The sequence below is a fragment of the Carlito syrichta genome, unplaced genomic scaffold (genome assembly GCF_000164805.1).
Source record: "Carlito syrichta isolate Samal-C Ts95f unplaced genomic scaffold, Tarsius_syrichta-2.0.1 Scaffold313042, whole genome shotgun sequence".
Lineage (NCBI taxonomy): Eukaryota > Metazoa > Chordata > Mammalia > Primates > Tarsiidae > Carlito > Carlito syrichta.
This window is the reverse complement of record NW_007257138.1, coordinates 1-17,350: the sequence shown is the minus strand read 5'-3', so window position 1 is coordinate 17,350 and position 17,350 is coordinate 1. Positions and strand designations below refer to the sequence as shown.

Genomic DNA, 17,350 nt, shown 5'->3' with positions numbered 1-17,350 from the left:
GCCACCGGACCGCAGAGCCATGGCAGCGCTCGGGAGCGACAGGCGCCAGCGAGAGTCGGTGTGCGCACCCGCCTTATACGCGCCTTTGAATCCAACCGGCCCGCGCCATTGGCCGCGCTGCCCCGCCCCTGCTCTTCCATTGGCTGCCTTCGCCCAACCGGGGCGAGGCGGAGCTCACGCCGCCGCCGCCCCCCTGATGTGTGATTGGCTGCCCCGCGGCCCGGCGGGGCTCTGCGCCTCTGTATTGGCTGCCGGCACGACCTACGGTCGCTGTAGGCGTTGCGGAACGGAATTTAAACTGGGTCGGCGGCGTGGACGGCGGGGCCCGGCCATCCCAGGGCGCCCTCTGCCGGCCGCTGTGTTGTGTGGCCCTACCCGGTGTCTGGCCTAGGCAGAGAAGAGGCTGGCGACTGCTCCCAAACACACTGATTGCGCGGCTCCTGGGCTCTCAGAACTTTCTTTTGGGGTGGCCAACCTAAGCTTCGGTGTCGTCGCCTTTATTCCCTGCATTTAACCATTCACTCATTCATTTCTCAAAATATACCGGTCCATCATGATAGCCATGCTTTGGTAGCGGCCTTAGATAACATTCTCTGCTCTTGCTTTTTGGCCTGGTAAAACCCAACCAGCCCTGGCTAATCCCTACTTTCTACCTGCGCCTGGGCAGCCATACTGGGCCAGAGAAAACAACAAAACCAACCATGGTTGTTGACTGATCATGCTTCCAATTCATGATCTGAAGTCAGCCCTCAAGACTACCTGCTAGCCTGCATTTCCCTCATTCACTCTGCTTTTCCTCCCCCATTGCTCTGAGAGCTTGCTTCCTATGTCCCTCGAAAATAAAAGCAGTCAGAAGAGAATGTCCACACGCTCCAACCATGTCTAGCTTTCTGTCTGCATCTCTGCCTACATGCTGGGCCTTTTCCAGGGATGAACTGCACCTGAGCCCATCCAACCCTTCCACCTGAGTACGGTCTTATAGCTCTTCTGCTACTGACCCACATCTCTCCAGGATTTCTCTCTTCTCTTCTGGGTCAATTCCTTCCTATGGATTCACTTCTACCAGCTACAAACATGCTGACATATTTTTCATCTTAAAACAGCCTTCTCGACCCTACATTCATCTAGAGCTACCTCCCCACTTCTCTGCTTACTTTTGCAACATAAAACCTCAAACGATTTGCTTATCCTTGCTGTCTTATTTCCCTCCAGTTGTCCTGAGCCCTCTCTGATCAGGCTAATGCCCCCACTGCTCTACCAATCCTTTTGTCAGGGTCCTGGTGAGTTCCACAGTGCTAAATCCAACAGTCAATTTTCAAACCCCATCTTCTTTCTGTAAATAAGAAAGCCCATGTGCAACTATGAAGTGCTGCATAAATGTGGAAGGTTACCATTATTATTCAGCAGCCAGTAAACTTTTTAAATGAATGCCCACCACTATTAGGATACCTCTTCCTCTCTCCCTATCCTCTTCCCATCCCCAGCCTGTTTGTGAAGTTCCTCAAGTCAAAGTGTGAGGTCTTCTGTGTGTCCCTGCTCTGACATTCAGTGTCCAGAAGGCTACAAGAGAGCACCCTTTCCAGTTTCTTTTAAGACACCAACATACTTCTGCATGTGACAAGAACCATGGTGGTCTGAGGCTGCACAACCGCATGGATCATGTATGTCTCTATTACCTGAGGTATGTATGTCACTTTTTACCTGAGGCAAAAAATGTGAATGGCCAGGGCCTTACCTGCTATATTGTTGTTATAAGGTGAAGGACTATGCAGAATTGTACCTCCCCACTATAAGCTACATGAGAGGAAAGACTGGAGTAGGACAAGGGGGAAGGAGACAGGACATGTCAGTGCACTCCAAGGACAGAACAGAGGAGAGGGCACCCTTCTTATATATCAATGTCATCAGGAAAAACACTGAAAATGTTGGGGCTGCATATATGCTGTCACAAGGCCTCATAATTTCAAAGGGAATATTTGACAGAATGAAGGTAATTCCCAACTATCCACCTTTTCTTGAATTCATCAGTTTTCACCATCTCCCAATCTAGAAAGATATCTGCTCCATGTCTGAGCCCCCAGAGCTCTCTCTACTTCAGGGGCCTCCTGGAAGAGCCTTCTGTGGGGGAATGCGGAGCAGGGGCCAGGAGCCCTCACCCACCCTCTATTCCAGACACCACCTCTTTGTGAATTCAAGTCAGCACCACCCAAGTGAGCTCACAGCAAAAACCAGTCACACTAGCAGGTGTTATTAAAAGGAATTTAATAATCTTAATTAAAAACTCTTAACAGCGAATTCCGTCACAGGCCTTGGCAGCTGGAAGCAACTCCAGGGACAGATGCCCTTTTGGGGATGTGGTTGAGCCACAGTCTTGAACACGAGGCCCACCACTGCCCCATGGCAAGGAGCTACCTGGAAGTTAACTTCAATACAATATCAAAGATCCACAAGGATTTGTTTTAAAAAAAGTTTTAAATATATTAGACTCTCTTGATTGCCATTTTTACACAAAGCTGCTGATACAGTATACAGAGTTTTAACTGTTTTTCACATAAAATACATTTTTCTTAAGTGTTCTCTGTACATCAGTGGCTTCTGGTCTGGTGAATTATTGCGGAGGGCTGGGGTCTGCAGACTTCCTGGATGCGCAGAGCCAGGCCCCACACAATGGCACTTGCAATGCCCACGGGAAGCAGGCCCTCTAACCAACAAGAGACTGCTGTCAAGGAGAGGTCTGTAGCTTCTAGCAAAGGGGGCGGGTCTTTTGGGGAGTCATCCACTAACCACTGACCCTCTGCTCTTATGTGCCCTGGGGGAGGGAAGACTATCCCCAGGCTACAAATAGCAAGAGTTAAATACAGTCCTTCTGGGCATCTTGTAAGGAGCACCCTTCTAGAAAGTACCCCGGTATCCTGCTCTGGGAAATAGAACAGGTGGGAGAGAAAGCTCAGGATAGAAAGGTATCTGACACCAAAAACCAAGATGGCCTCATGTTATTACAAAGGCAGCAAACTGTGGTGGGGCAGGACAGGGGACACTCCCTTGTTAACACATCCTTGTTCACTTGAAATTGATCAAACAGTGCAGGTTTATTTATGCTGCATATTTGATGGAGAATTGTATCCTGAAGTCTTCAGTATCCTTGGACCTAGGGTTCATTCAGCTTCCCTGAGCTACTGGTCAGAAACTCATAATCTGGTAACAGCCACCAATCTTCCATTGTCTGGGATATATGGTGGGAGCAAGGGCTAGAGGTGACAGTGAGTTGTGGGGCACCTGCTTTGCATGTGGCTTCCTTTCATCACCAGGAGCTGCCACAAGACCTGGGTCTCAGTAGGAGCTAGGCCCCTTCAATGTTAAAAAGAGACACTCCTTTTCCTCCTATTATACACTGGCGGGTAAGGGGAGGGGGGAAACCATGTAATACATGAGCAAAAATGAGCAAGACACAATGACTTTAAAAACCTGAGATGCATTTGGCAGCAAACTGCAGAATCATTCTTTTAGACACTGACCTCAAACTGCTATTATACAGTCCCCCAAAGATGCTGGCCTGAAGGCAGCTATCCCTCAAAATTCCAGATGGACCTGGGACAGCATCTACCTGGACTCCAAGATCCAGCATCTGCACATAGTGGCAAATGTATCTGGTGGGGGGGGCATGACAGCTGTTCCCAGCCAAAGGGATTCAGACTGTACAGATTCGAGGAACTGAAAAGCAAGAGTCTCAGGTCCAGGATGCAGGCACTTTGCCTCAGGTGACTTGAACGGGGCTGCTGATGCCCATGGTCCCCAAGGGATGAAAACCGAAAAGAACAGTTTTCACTCTTGTTCCTCCCTTATCTGCAGAAACTAACGTAGTGTGTGGCATGTTGCAGTCACTCAATAAATTACATGAGTGAGTAAATGAATGACTCCAGCTCATTCATTGGAGGTTGGTCCCCAATTTGTCCCTCAACACCCAGGAGACCCACAGGGAATATTCCCCAGGGACTGAAAGCCCCAACAGGGAGTGTTTTATCCCTGACTGAAAACATGAGCTAATGCCTAAGAGTCACTTCTGTCTGAAGTCTGTTCCTGTTGGGGAATCAGCTGGACTTCTCAGCCTTCTGGGTAGAGAGGAGTGGTCCAGAAGGCAGAAGGCAAGGGAGGGAATGATCTCAGGGCTCAGGGTTGGCAATAAATGCCTTCAGTGTTTGGCTCCTGAGCAAAAAGACCGGAAAACCCTGCACAGCTCTCCAGAGGCGCATGGGGCTTCCCTTGGCCCTCTTTACCTTGTGGCAAAAGCTCATGAGGGAGTTCAGTGTCTGCCTGGGCTGATACCATGTTAAAGACAAAGGTATGTGTGTTTTGGATCATCCTGTCCTGCTCCAGCCATAGGCTTAGATGCTGAAGAGCGACCCCCTCCCCGCCCCCCGCCCCAGACCCCAGGCATTGGAGTAAGGGTGACCCTCTTTGCACCCAGCAGCCACCAGGGGCGCAGTCACTCCCACACACCCTATGATCTCAAGCCCAGCTGCTGCCCAGCTCCTGGGAAAGTATCAACCAGGCACCTTGAGGTCCAGCTCCCTCTTTGGGTTCCAGGAGCCATGGGGACCACATTGGGGGGCTAAAATTGACAAACAGAAAACCCCATTACTAGGGTTGGGGTACAAGGGAAGCTTTTCCAGCCCCAGCCCCCTAGCCCCGGTGCCCCTCAGGAAGAATTTCTTATAGATTCAGAAAGAAGCAGGCTAAAGGGAACCCGGATCTGTTCCCCAAATTAGAATCTGGTCTTGGGGGTGCCTTCAGAGCTCTAAGGAGGTAGTTTGAGGACAAATAAAAGGCGCACAGAGCAGGGAACAAAACCTGCAGTTTGTTAGTTACCCCAAAAGGTTCTGGCTGGGCCTGTGGGCAGTGCCCATCTCATGGCAACAATTGCAAGAGGGAGAGTGCAGTAGTGAGGTGGAGGGCAGCCTACCCCTCAACAGCCCACCGTCCCCAGCATCAGGAAGGCTGTTGCTATGAAACTGTAGATTTGATGAGACCCAACTATGGCGCCACCACTGCCCTCCTGAATACCATATGGAATGCTGACCACAGGCATCTTGGATCTGCAGCCTTGGGGCATCTCCACTGCAGCAGGAACAGGCTGGCAGCCCCTGGGTCAGGCAGGAACACACAAGGGCCAACTGGAAAACTTGCTTCACTGAGCATCCCAGAAAAGGTAGAGCTGGGCTGGGGGTCCTGAGCACTGACTCTGCACATGACTGACATGAGTGGATGGTGGGAGGCCCCAGTAGCCCCTAACCGCTCATTCTGACTGCTCAGTCTAAGGAGGACTGGCTGATATGAGCTGGACTGAAACAGTCTGGATATTCACAAAGATCCCAGGGTGCTGGGCTCTGTCATTGTTATCCAGAGATGTTTTCAGAAATTAACTCGCGCCTCTCCCTGGAAAAGCCTTCCAACAGAAGTTCCTCACTTAGCTTTAGTTTTCCAACACCAGCCAGTAAAACCTATTGATCATGATACTATCCATGAAAAAAAAAAAAAAGGTGAATTCAGTTACTTCCTGCCCTCTTGGAGTTTGACAGCCTAAAATAATTTTTAATTTTATTTTTCTGAGCACAAGGAGTTTATTTAAAAATATGGAATGATTCACAAGTTTGCATGTCATCCTTGTGCAGAGGCCAGACTGCCTAAAATAATTTTTAAATCAAATGTAGTTCGGTAAGCACTGATCTTTCCCCCATCCCCTGCCTGCCATCCTTTAATGTCTCCATCCAAGAGCAAAACATTTGTTTTATTCCATGAGCAGAACAGCCTGGCTTTCCCCTTCGAGCCCTGGGTGGTCACAGCACTGGCACCTGGAGTGGGCAGCAGAGTGACTGACAGCAAGGCTGCAGGAAGCAGGCCTGAGTCCACCTCATCTAATGCATGTGGACTCCTGGCTCCCTCTGAACTCAGCAAGGACTTCCTATCCCTGCCAGCTGTGGTTGGTGGCCCAGCTCTGATATGACTCCAAGCAAGATGACGGGTCTTAGTTTAGCTAAAGCCACATAGGCGGTGGTGACGAGACTCTGAGTCTTAACCTCCATCCTTTTGAGAACACCCCACAAATTCTCAGCTCTATCTGCTTCCCATGAGCCCAGGTATGTCATTCCTGCACACCCTGATTAAGCGTGTGCGTGTGTGCGTTTGTGTGTGTGTGTTGATAGGTGACATGCACGTACTGGTCCAGAGAAGCCTTTACCAAGAACACAAGTGGGATCCCAAGCCCACCCTCCCAAGATTGGACAGCAGAGTGAGTCAGGAGGCCATGACGGGCCTTGTGTCAGATGGCAGATGATGCAGCAGGAAGCAGAACCATGGGATGTGGAATGCTATGGGCCGCAGGGTGGAGATGGAGTCTGAGTTCCTCTAGAAAGCAGAGCCCACCTCTTCCCGGTTGCCCTCTGACACCTCCCCAGCCAGGGCTTTCGGGCTGGCCTGGATTCCAGGGACCCCTCCCGAGGCATCTCTCTCTCCCACTGCAAAGAGACTAGGAGATGCGGCAGCAGCCATGCACCTTCTCCTCCATCTCCTCTATGGGGGCCTTGAACTTTAAGAGTGGGGGATCGCCGCTGGTGACCGTGTAGTACACTGAGGTCCCATTGCTGCTGTATGGCGAAGTTCTGCCTCCAATCAAGGGGGCCTTGCCTTCACTGCTACTCTCGCCCGTCCTGGTCATGCTGCTGCCCAGGTGGGTGCTCAGAAAGGGGTGGCTGAGCAGCTTGGCTGCAGCCCGCTGCCGCTTCAGCTCCAGCAGCGTCTGGGGACTCTGCTCCTTGTAGCCACTCCAGGGCGGGGTGGCGTCGGCCATGCCAGAGCTGCCATAGGCCATGCTGTAGTCGGGCACCTCATGCACCTTCCAGACATCCCCGTTGGCCAGTGCATACTGGTAGGCGCTGACCGGAGCCCGGAGGCCATTCTCGACAGGCATGTCCAGTTCACCTCGTGGGATCTTGGTAGGAAATTCAGAGAGTAGCACGGGCTTCTCCAGCCTGGGGTTCTGTGAGTGAGAAGGACAACATTACTAGCTGGCTAGAAGATCTGAACCTATCACCCCTCTGTGCCTCTGCTGAGGGCATTACTCTTTGAACCTGTCCTCCATTTATTTTCCTATATTGCCCTTTGTTTGTTGGAGCTGATTGACCCTGGCCTTGCTCCAGGGCTTGGGCCATAACCCCAAACCTGGCCAGTCAACATACTTCACTACAAGGATTGGTCTAGGGATGGAATCTTAACTGCAATTGGTCCAGTGAAACTCAACCCTGACACTTTTGCTAGAATAACTGGAAAAGAGAAGTTCCTATAGGAACCATGGGTAGTAAAAATGAGGTAAGCTGGGGGTTGGGGAGACAGCAAGTCAAAGGATCTGCATGTGAGTGAAGTGACATTGAGAAAGACTAAAAAAATAGAGAGAGAGAAAGAGAGAGAGAGAGGCTGCATCCTGTTGAGGCATGTTGAGTTCCTGGCTCTAGCTGTGTCCAGAATTTTCAGTTACATGAGTCAATAAATTCCTTTTTTGTTTAAGTCAATTTTAATTGAGTTTTTCTGTCACTTGTAATTCTTTCTCTGTATTTCCAGCATATCTCTACTTCAAAGGACAGAGTCTCACCCAGGGATCCTATATACCCAAAAATCTTTGGATAACAAGAGCTTGAAAAATAGCTGCTGTCTAGAAACTATAAACTAAAAAGTAGACACTTTGACAAAAACAAAAACATAAAACATAGCAAAAATCAACATAAGCAAATCAAAAGTCAAAGTATGACACATGAAAAAACTGGAAAAATATTTGCAATACATATGACAGAAAAGGGACTAATTTTCTAAATATATAAAGGGTTCTTAAAAGTCTTTTTTATTTTTTGGCTTCGAGGTCTCACTGTGTCACCCAGGCACAATCATGGCTCACTGCACCTTGAGCTCCTGGGCTCAGACGATCCTCCTACCTCAGCCTCCCGAGTAGCTGAGACCACAGGCGCGTGCTACCACACCTGGCTAATTTTTTTATTTTTTGTAGAGACAAGGTCTTGCTATGTTGCCTAGACAGGTCTCAAACTCTCAGGTTCAAGCAATCTTTCCACCTTGGCTTTCCAAAGTGCTGGGATTATAGGCGTGAGTAACTGTGCCTGGCCAAAAGTCCATTTTTAAAAGCCTAACTACCCGATGACAAAAGTAGACAAAGGACATTAATAGGCAGCCCACAGCAAAACATATAGGTATATAAACATCCGAAAAAGTTCAACCTTATTAATAATTAATTACATAAAAATTAAAACAATAAAATATCATGTTTACCTCTCACATTGACAAATATTTTTAAAGCTTGTTTTTACTTGGTGTTGGCAAGGGTATGGGATGTAAGAGAGAATATAAATAGCTGCAACCTCTTTGGAGGACAATTTTGCATCATCCAAAAAGGAAAAAAAAATGTTTAGAAGCGTGTATACTTTGCACCAGCTAGCCCATCTCTCGGACTTTGTTTCACAGATATCTCCCCTCATAGATGCAAAGCCTGAAAGTCATCATTAGGCAAGTGGGAAATTGTGGCCAGTACTTCTTTGCAGTTCACTGCAGCTGATGGGAAGAATGAAGGCAGTCTCTACAGTCTGACACGGAAAGATCTTCAAGAAATATACCTTAGGTTAAAATATGATAAGGTAAAGAACACTTTCCCTAGTAGTAAGTTTCTATATATGTGTGTGTGTGTGTTTCTTTCTTTTCTTTTTCTTTTATTTATTTTATTTATTTATATTTTGAGTTGGAGTCTCACTCTGTTACCCAGGCTGGAGTGCAATGGCAAGCTCACAGTCACCGCAGCCTCAACCTGCTGGGCTCAGGTGATCCTTCCACCTCAGCCTTCCAAGTAGCTGAAACTACAAGCACAGGCCATCATGCCTGACTAATTTTTTGATTTATTGTAGAGATGAGGTCTCACCAAATTGCCCAGGCTGATCTCGAACCCATGGGCTAAGGCAGTTCTTTCACCTCGGCCTCTCAAAGTGCTGGGATTATAAGCATGAGCCACCATGCCTGGACTCTTTTTCCTTTTAATGGTTCCTTTTGCACTATGCAGGCAGACTGATGCCACTTCATCAGGGGACAGATTCTTGATGGTCTAAGTCAGTGCTTCTCAAACTTTAATGTACATATGAGTCACCTGGAATATGTTAAATATTCCAGATATGTTAAAATGCATATTTTGATTCAGTAGGTCTGTGTCGGAGCCTGAAATTCAGCATTTCTAACAAATTCCTGCTGATGCTTTGAATGGCAAGGATCTGAGATACGGGTTGGATACACATTGGAATCATCTAGGAAGTTAAAAATACAAACATTTATTCAACACCAATCCCAAAAGACCATATATGTTTTGTTTTGTTTGTTTGTTTGTTTTTGGTTATTTTTTGAGTTGGAGTCTCACTCCTTTGCCCAGGCTGGAGTGCAGTGGCATGCTCACAGCCACCCCAGCATTGACCTGCTGGGCTCTGGCGATCCTTACGCCTTAGCCTTCCGAGTAGCCAGAACTACAGATGCGGCTACCATGTCTGGTTATTTTTTATTTTATTGTAGAGACAAGATCTCGTCAAGTTGCCCAGGCTAGTCTCGAACCCACAGGCTCAGACAATCAACTAGCTTCAGTCTCCCAAAGTGCTGGGATTATAGGCTGAGCCACCCAGCCTAGCCTAAAAAGAAAGATCACATATTATATGATTCTAACTATATGACATTCTGGAAAAGGCCAAGACTAGGGAGATAGTAAAAGATCAGTATTTGCCAGGGCTTGGGGAAAAAACATGAGTAAAGTACCAGGGATATTTAGGCAGTGAAAGCATTCTCTATGGTCCTATACTGATAGGTATGTGACATCATGCACTTGTCAAAACCCACAGAATGTACAACACAAGATGTAAACCATGGGCTTTTAGTTCATAATAATGTATCAATATTGACTCATCAGTGATAACATGTATGCTACACTAAAGGAAAATGTTAGAAATGGGGGGCATAATGAGGGTATATGAAAATTATCTGTACTTTCCACTTATTTTTCTTTAAATCTAAAGCTGCTTGAAGAAATAGTTGACCAGTTAAAACAAACCACATATATCCATCTTCAGTGTCAGAAATGAGAGCTCTGAAGGTAGAGAGAACAGTCACAGCATGAAGAATGCAGGTTAGAGGGAAGAGAGGATACCAGTGACATCTAAGAGCGTTTGTATGCCTAGTACGTAACAAGGCATAAATTATGGGCTGAGCACTGTACAGATAAGAACACGATAGATCCTAGAACACCTCCGTAGTACACACAATCATCTCCACAAAGCTGAACTTTATGTGAACCATGAGATACTAGAAAACAGGAAGACTAGAGAAAGCCCCATACCCTTTGTATTCTGGGGAAGGGTTCACTGTACAGAATCATCCTTTCCCATGTGATTTCTAGAATACTCGGATGACCCCTCCTTTTCCTAGGACAACTCAGACACAGTCCCCCGAATTCTCATTCTACTTCTCTTCAGTGATAGCTGAACTGTTTCTCGCACTTACCAGCTGAAATGAAATGCTTGTTAAATGACAGTCTTAAGTTGCTCTCCTCTCTACAGGGTCCTGAACTTTAACTCACCTCTGAGAGTAAAACAAGTACCATAAAGCAGAGTAGCTCTCCTGAAAATGCTTCTGGAAACAGGCTGCCTGGGGACATATGACCTGCTTATTCCATCCCTCACCTTCAGTCCTTCCAGCCTCTGTCCTCCACCCTGAAAACAAACTCCTTTCTCCCTGACCTCTGAGATCCTTGCCAGTTTGGTAATCGAAGTATTCTACAACAATTTCCAAAAGTGTCTTTTTAGCTAAACATACACACACAATGCCTAGGTCCCAACTCCTGAGATTCTGATTTAATCATTCAGGACGGTTACTTAGACATCAGGATTAAACAACAGCAATAACATCTCCCCAGGTGATTATATTGATAGCTGAGTTTGTGAACCACCAGTTGAAGAGACTAGGGCTACCATCACTGCTGTGCCTGGTACCAGGGAGTCAGTTCTGCCAAAGCATGAACTAAAGTCATCCCTGAGGGTTAACAGGGAAGAGCCTGCCTTGGGGGTCAGGTTGAACAAATACTCCGTTAGATAAGTGGTTCTGAAATGTGTATGTGCGTTAGAATCACCACATCGGAGTGGGGCCTGAGAATCTGCATTTTTAAAAAGTTGCCAGGTAATGCTGATGCTGCTGGTCCAGAGACCACACTTTGAGAATTCCTACTTTAGAAAACACCTTCCCAGGACCTAAAACCTTAAAAGGATGAAAGAAGAGTTGGGGTGGAGCTTTGTAGCAAGGCTCTGTGATGGCCTTGTTTCCTGGGGGCAGGGCCTGGGATCCGGAGTCCTAGGTCCTGAGAGTTGCTCTGGGGTAGGACTGCAGGGTAACCAAGGTGAGGCCTGCCTGCCCCAGCCAGAAGGTTATGCCATCTCAGTTCCTTCTTGTCTCTTCCCTCGCCCTGAAAAACCCAGCCTTAGAGGCAAAATAGCCCATCCTTTTGCCTTACCTAACCCCAAACAAACTGCATCCTTCATAAGGAAGCCTTGGAAATGAACAACAACAAGATCAGGCCTAACTCAGGGTGGTCCCCAACTGCCATTTGCCCCTGCCCTGTTTCCTATAGGCTTAACGATTTCTAAGACTCCACATCAATGAGCACTTCTGGGGGAGTCCTGGGACCTGTGAGATTTGAACAAACACAGGAACACAGCAAGAGTGGAGGAGGGACTCCTTCCTTGAAGATTTCTTTAAGGAATCTCAGTCCCTCTTACAAATCAACAAGGAAAATAAAAACAACCCAACAAAAAGGCCAAAAGAACAGATGCCACACCCAAAAGGATCACCAAATGGCCAATAAACCTATGAAAATATATATGTTCAACATCATCTATCATCAGGGAAATACAAATTTCAAAACACAACAGCGACCTCCCCACCCTTGCTCCCTGCCAATTAGGAGGCCCTTCTGTGTGCTGAAGCTCCAAGCTTGGCCTCTAACACTCCCCAGGTTCACCTCATTAACTACAGGAGCCACCCTGGATGGCTCCAGTTAAAAGGACTGACTATTCCAAAGGTTGGTAAGAAGCACTCCTACAACTGCTGATGGAAAAGTGTTTGGTAGTATCTCCTAAAGCTAAACATATGCCTACTCCATGTACACCCAATACAACATGATGCCTATGTCCACTAAAGGTACAAAACAATACAAAAAATTTTTTTTTAATGTTTTTGTTTTTTACAGAGATGGGATCTCGCTATGTTGCCCAGGCTGGTCACAAACTCCCAGGCTCAAGTGATTATCTCACCTCAGCCTCCCAAAGTGCTAGGACCACAGGTGGGTGACACCACACTTGATGGGCTGGTGCAAAATGTTTATAGCAGCTTTATTCATAGTAGCTACAAACTAGACACAACCCAAATGTCCACCAATAAGAGAATTGATATGCAAATTTTTTTTTCACACCTGGCTTATTTTTTGATTTATTGTAGAGACGAGGTCTCACCAAGTTGCCCAGGCTAGTCTCGAACCCCTGAGCTCAGGCAATCCTCTCGCCTCAGCCTCCCAAAGTGCTGGGATTACAGGCTGAGCCACTGAGCCTGGCCTGATATGTTAATTGTAACATTCAAACAATAAAACTCTATAGAGCAATGAAAAAGGATGAACTACTGCTAGATGCCATAACATGGATGACTCTCACAGACATAAAAGAAACCAGATACAAAAAATGATGAACTGCATGGGTCCATGCATATGGCATATGCATATATAAAGCTAACCTTCAGTGCTCAAAGTTAAATAGCAGCTACCTTTGGCTGAGATGGGGAGGAGCTGACTGAGAGGGGACATGGGTGATGAAAGTGCTCTATGTATTTGAGTGTATACATTTGTAAAAATTCATTGAAAACATTTAAGATGTGTCTACTGCAATTAAGCCTCAATCACAAAGAAAAAGCACAAGAAGCATAGCTGGAAGGCATCTGAATCAGGTTGTGATTTTGATCTACAAGTCTTTCCCCTGCCCAACCATCAACCAGGCAGAACAAAGCTTCCCTGTGTGCTCTCTCCATCCCTAGCTGGCAGCTTTGATGGGGATTCCCTTCTGTTGATGAGACAGCTGGTGGGTGACCTCACTGTTCACACTGTGAAGCAGGTCCCACTGAGACACATCAGCAGCTAATCAATTACATCCCACCGAAGCTACACTCTCTAGAAGTTTTTTCATCATTCACGGGGTGGGAGGAAAACCCAAACAGCAGACCACTCCTGATGCAGTTAGCTCCTCCCATCTTGTCTTCTGCAATTCCACTCTGGCCCTAAACTTGTTCACCCCACTCAGCAAGAAAGCAATCATGCCGAGAGAGTTGGTTCTGGGCTGAAAGGCATCCCTCAAAAATCCATGCCCACCTGGAATCTCTGAAAGTGACTTTATTTGGAGATAGGTATCTGCAGTAATGATAAGCTAAATTAAGACGGCATACTGGATTGGCATGGGCCAATCCAAAGAAGAAGAGAAAACAGAGATATAGACACATAAAGAAGAAAGCCTTGTGCAGATGGAGGCGGAGACTAGTGTCATTTCATCAAAAGCCAAGGATCGCCTGAGCCACCAAAAGCTAGAAGGGAGGCATGGACTAGATTTCCCTTCAGAGCCAGGTACAGTGGCTCACACCTGTGATCCCAGAACTTTGGGAGGCTGAGGCAGGAAGACTGCTTGAGCCCATAGCAAGACTTCATTTCTAAAAAAAAAATCAAAGCCTCCAGAGGAAATCAACTCTGTTGATACCTTGATTTTAGATTTCTGGTCTCCAGAACTGTGAAATAATAAATTTCTGCTGTTTTAAGCCACCTAGATTATGAAAATTTATAACAGCAACCACAGAAAACAAACACACATACTACTCTTAGGAAGGCAGTTCAAAGTGCAGGCCCACCGGCTGCTACTAGGGCAAGTTTCCCAGAGGTCTTTCTGAGACTATATCCAGTTTTCAAAAATTTTCTTCTAGTCACAGGTGTTTTGATAAGCACAATTATCAACATCTTGTTCTATTTCTTCTCCAAAAAAGTTTTATTGCCCTCAGCTCCTGGGTAACTGCCCTACTGAACCTCTCTTCTGGGAAGCCCACAGCTAGGTCAGGTAGGCACTGCCCTATTGAACCTCTCTTCTGGGAAGTCCATCAGCTAGATCAGGCAGGGTCACAGCAGTTACTTGCTCCCTACCAATTAGGAGACCTTCCTGTGTGCCGAAGCTCCCAGCTTAGCCTCTAACAAACCCAGGGTCACCTCATTAACTAAAGGAGCCACCACCATTAGACTGGATCTGCTGTTTTAAGGGCATTGCCCAGCTACTTCCTTCAGAAGGCCCTCAGATAAAGATGCAAGACTGGGCTGGGGCCCTGCCCTCCTCCCAAGGCAGTGGCTGACACTGGGGCGGGGCATGAGGCCACTCACAGGGTCCTTGTTCTCTTGGTCTGTCCTGGTCTCCCTGATGTCCCCATTGTAGGTCGAGGTCCTCTGATCCTCAGCTGCACTCCGCTGCTGCCACAGGATGGCCTCTCCCTCATACTCCTTCCTGTACAGGTTGGTCCTGTCCGATAGGCTGGCTCGACGTACCACCTTCCTAGGGGGACAGAGGCAGTGCTGAAGTCTGTGCCCAGGCACCACAGGCAGAAGTATGCATTGGGACCCCTGATTGTGCTGCCCCTGACTTACCCACGGCTGCCAGCGCTGGACGTCCTCCGGCTCAGAGATGACTTGTGCCTCAGCTGTGACTTCATGATCACATCGTGCTTGTGTTTTAGCTCCAGCAACAGGACCTTAAACTCTTCCTCCTCACATAGGTCTGAAGGGACAAAGGGGTCAGTTGTGCGGGACAGGGGAGGGGCCTGTGGCCCAGGAAGGTGCTCCAGACCAGAGGAACTGCCGCCCCAACCTACTGAAAACTATAGGCATCTTCTGGGCACGCAGGGAGGGAAGAGAACAATGCCAGCCTTAGTTCCTGGACTATGACCCAATACTTAGAGGACTGTGGGAATGGGAAATCCAAGTTCCATGTACAACTCCTAAGGTTCCCAGCTACAACCAAGAGGTTCACACTCCTCTTTGACAGATTCCAAGAAGAGTCATCAAGTTTTCACTGACATGAGAAGTATTAAAAGAAAAAAGCAGGTGCCCCACGCAGCCCAAGCAAGAAATTTTGTGAAGATGCTGAGATATCCATATAACCCACCCACTCTATCCATCTTCATCCATTTATCTACCTATTTGTGATTGAGTCATCCATCCATAGATTTGTCCTTTACCCATCCATCTATTTATTCATCTATCCATCCACTCATCTATTCAACTGTACATCTACCCATCTACCCCACTCGTCCATCCATCCATACATCCATCCCTCCATCTGTCCATTAATCTACCATCCACTAATTTATTCATTCATCCATCTATCTATGCCTCAATTCATCAATTTATCCAACCATATATCTATCCATTTATCTCTCCACTCATCAAAAATTGATGACTGCTGATATGTTGTATTGGACTCACCTATTGGCATCTCATCCATGGATGTCCTTGCACTGAGACTAGCTCCATGGGACACCAATAACTCTGCCATCTGCATCTGAAACACAGGAATAAACCCATGTTCCACCTGCCCAGGGCTTAAAAAACCTAAAAAGTGGAGAGAGTGCCCAAGGCCTCTTAGGATGTGGCTCAAGGAATGGTGGGGCAAAGCTGATTCCCAGAGAAGACCTGCACCCTGGAGTCATGGGGGAATCTGGGCAAATGCACTGGGCTTAGCACCTCCTCCAGTATGCCTGGGCCATAACAAGACACAGGAGAAGTCAGCTAAAACTCCAGAGCTGACAGATATCAGGAGAGACTGCATAAGCTGCAGGCAGAGTTTTATATCTGGAAACAAAGGGAGAGACTACTCAAAGCACAAATGCTGGGAATTTTCTAATTTGGTAAATGTGATTACCATTCCATGGGGGCACAACCTGCCAAACGTTTTTGCAAACTCCTTAGGCCTTTACATAACCCACATACTAGCAGTAGTCAACACCTTCAATGAGCCTTCTGAACCTATTGCCAGCCCAGAGGACTTCGCAACCACAGGATAACCCTGTGCTGGCCTCCCCCACAGCCCTGTGGGTAGGAACTACCTGTCCCCAGAAGGCAGCTGCATGCAGGGGCTCCCAGCCATCCCAGTCCTTCACATCCACACGCACTCCATGGTCCAGGAGGAGCTCAGCTGCCCGCAGGAATCCGTTGGCGCCAGCTACGTGCAGCTGAAGGAGAGGAAAGAAGTAAGCATTCCTTAGGGGACTGGCCCCATGGAGGCAGGAGATCCTTCATCCCCACCCAAGTCTCAGAGCATTCTTTGGGCCAGCAAAATGAAACAGGGTGAGTTGAAAATAACCATCTATGGCAGAAGACATTAAGCCTGAAATATGGACCTAGAAGGAGGGGCAGACAGGTGAGCTCTTCTCCCTGTGGTTGGTCTTAGCACCCACCTGGTTAAGGCAACCGTACTTGCTGAGCCCCTATGGTGTTCTGAGCCCTGGAGAAGAGGTTTCAGAGGTTCAAGAGTGTGGTTTTAAAATACAGCTACAAATTATTTGACCCATCTTTCTTTAAAAAAGAGAAACTGATTGCCCTCCGCTTGAACTTGGGCCATACTGAGTGACTCGCTTTTAACAAATAGGATATTGTGAAGTGGTGATATGTGATTTTTGAGGCAAGGGCATAAAAGGCATTGCTGCTTCTACCTTATGCTCTCTAGATCAATCACTCCAGAAGGAGGCAGTCACCATGTTGTGAGGAACCTCAAGTAGCCCTGAGGAGAGGTCCTAAGGAGGTGAAAGACAGGTCTCCTGCCAATAGCCAGCTTTCTAACTTGCCAGTCATGCGAGAGAGCAACCTTGAAAGCAGATTCTCCAACTACAGTCATGACTTCAGATAAGACGGCATCCCCAGCCAATATCTTGGAGTAATATCACAAGAAGCACCAAGCCAGAGCCACCCAGTTAAGCTGTTTCTCATTCCCTGACCCGCAGAAACTATGTGAGACAGGTATTTATTATTGTTTTAAGACGATAATAATTGTAGGATAGTTTCTCATGCAGCAATAGCTAATTAATTCCCCCAACAAGGAATGCTGAGGTCCCAGTCAAGGCCTTTTATCATGGCTACTGCTTAGCAGACCTCAGTTGCCCCACTTGTTCAATCTCCCATAAAATACATAAAGTGCTTAGCACACAATGAACA

The 17,350-nt window shown here is 47.2% G+C and overlaps 1 protein-coding gene across 1 annotated transcript; it reads right to left on the bottom strand.

Moving 5' to 3' along the window:
- Nucleotides 1-4,722: 4,722 nt before the first annotated feature.
- On the bottom strand, nt 4,723-16,371 carry LOC103272644 (protein phosphatase 1 regulatory inhibitor subunit 16B-like; the record flags this gene model as incomplete). The annotated part of the gene is made up of 5 exons (XM_008070124.2): nt 4,723-7,033; nt 14,528-14,696; nt 14,789-14,918; nt 15,626-15,701; nt 16,246-16,371. Coding segments are annotated over 5 exons (1,011 nt in total), but the record flags the coding sequence as incomplete, so codon positions are not given.
- Nucleotides 16,372-17,350: the final 979 nt, after the last annotated feature.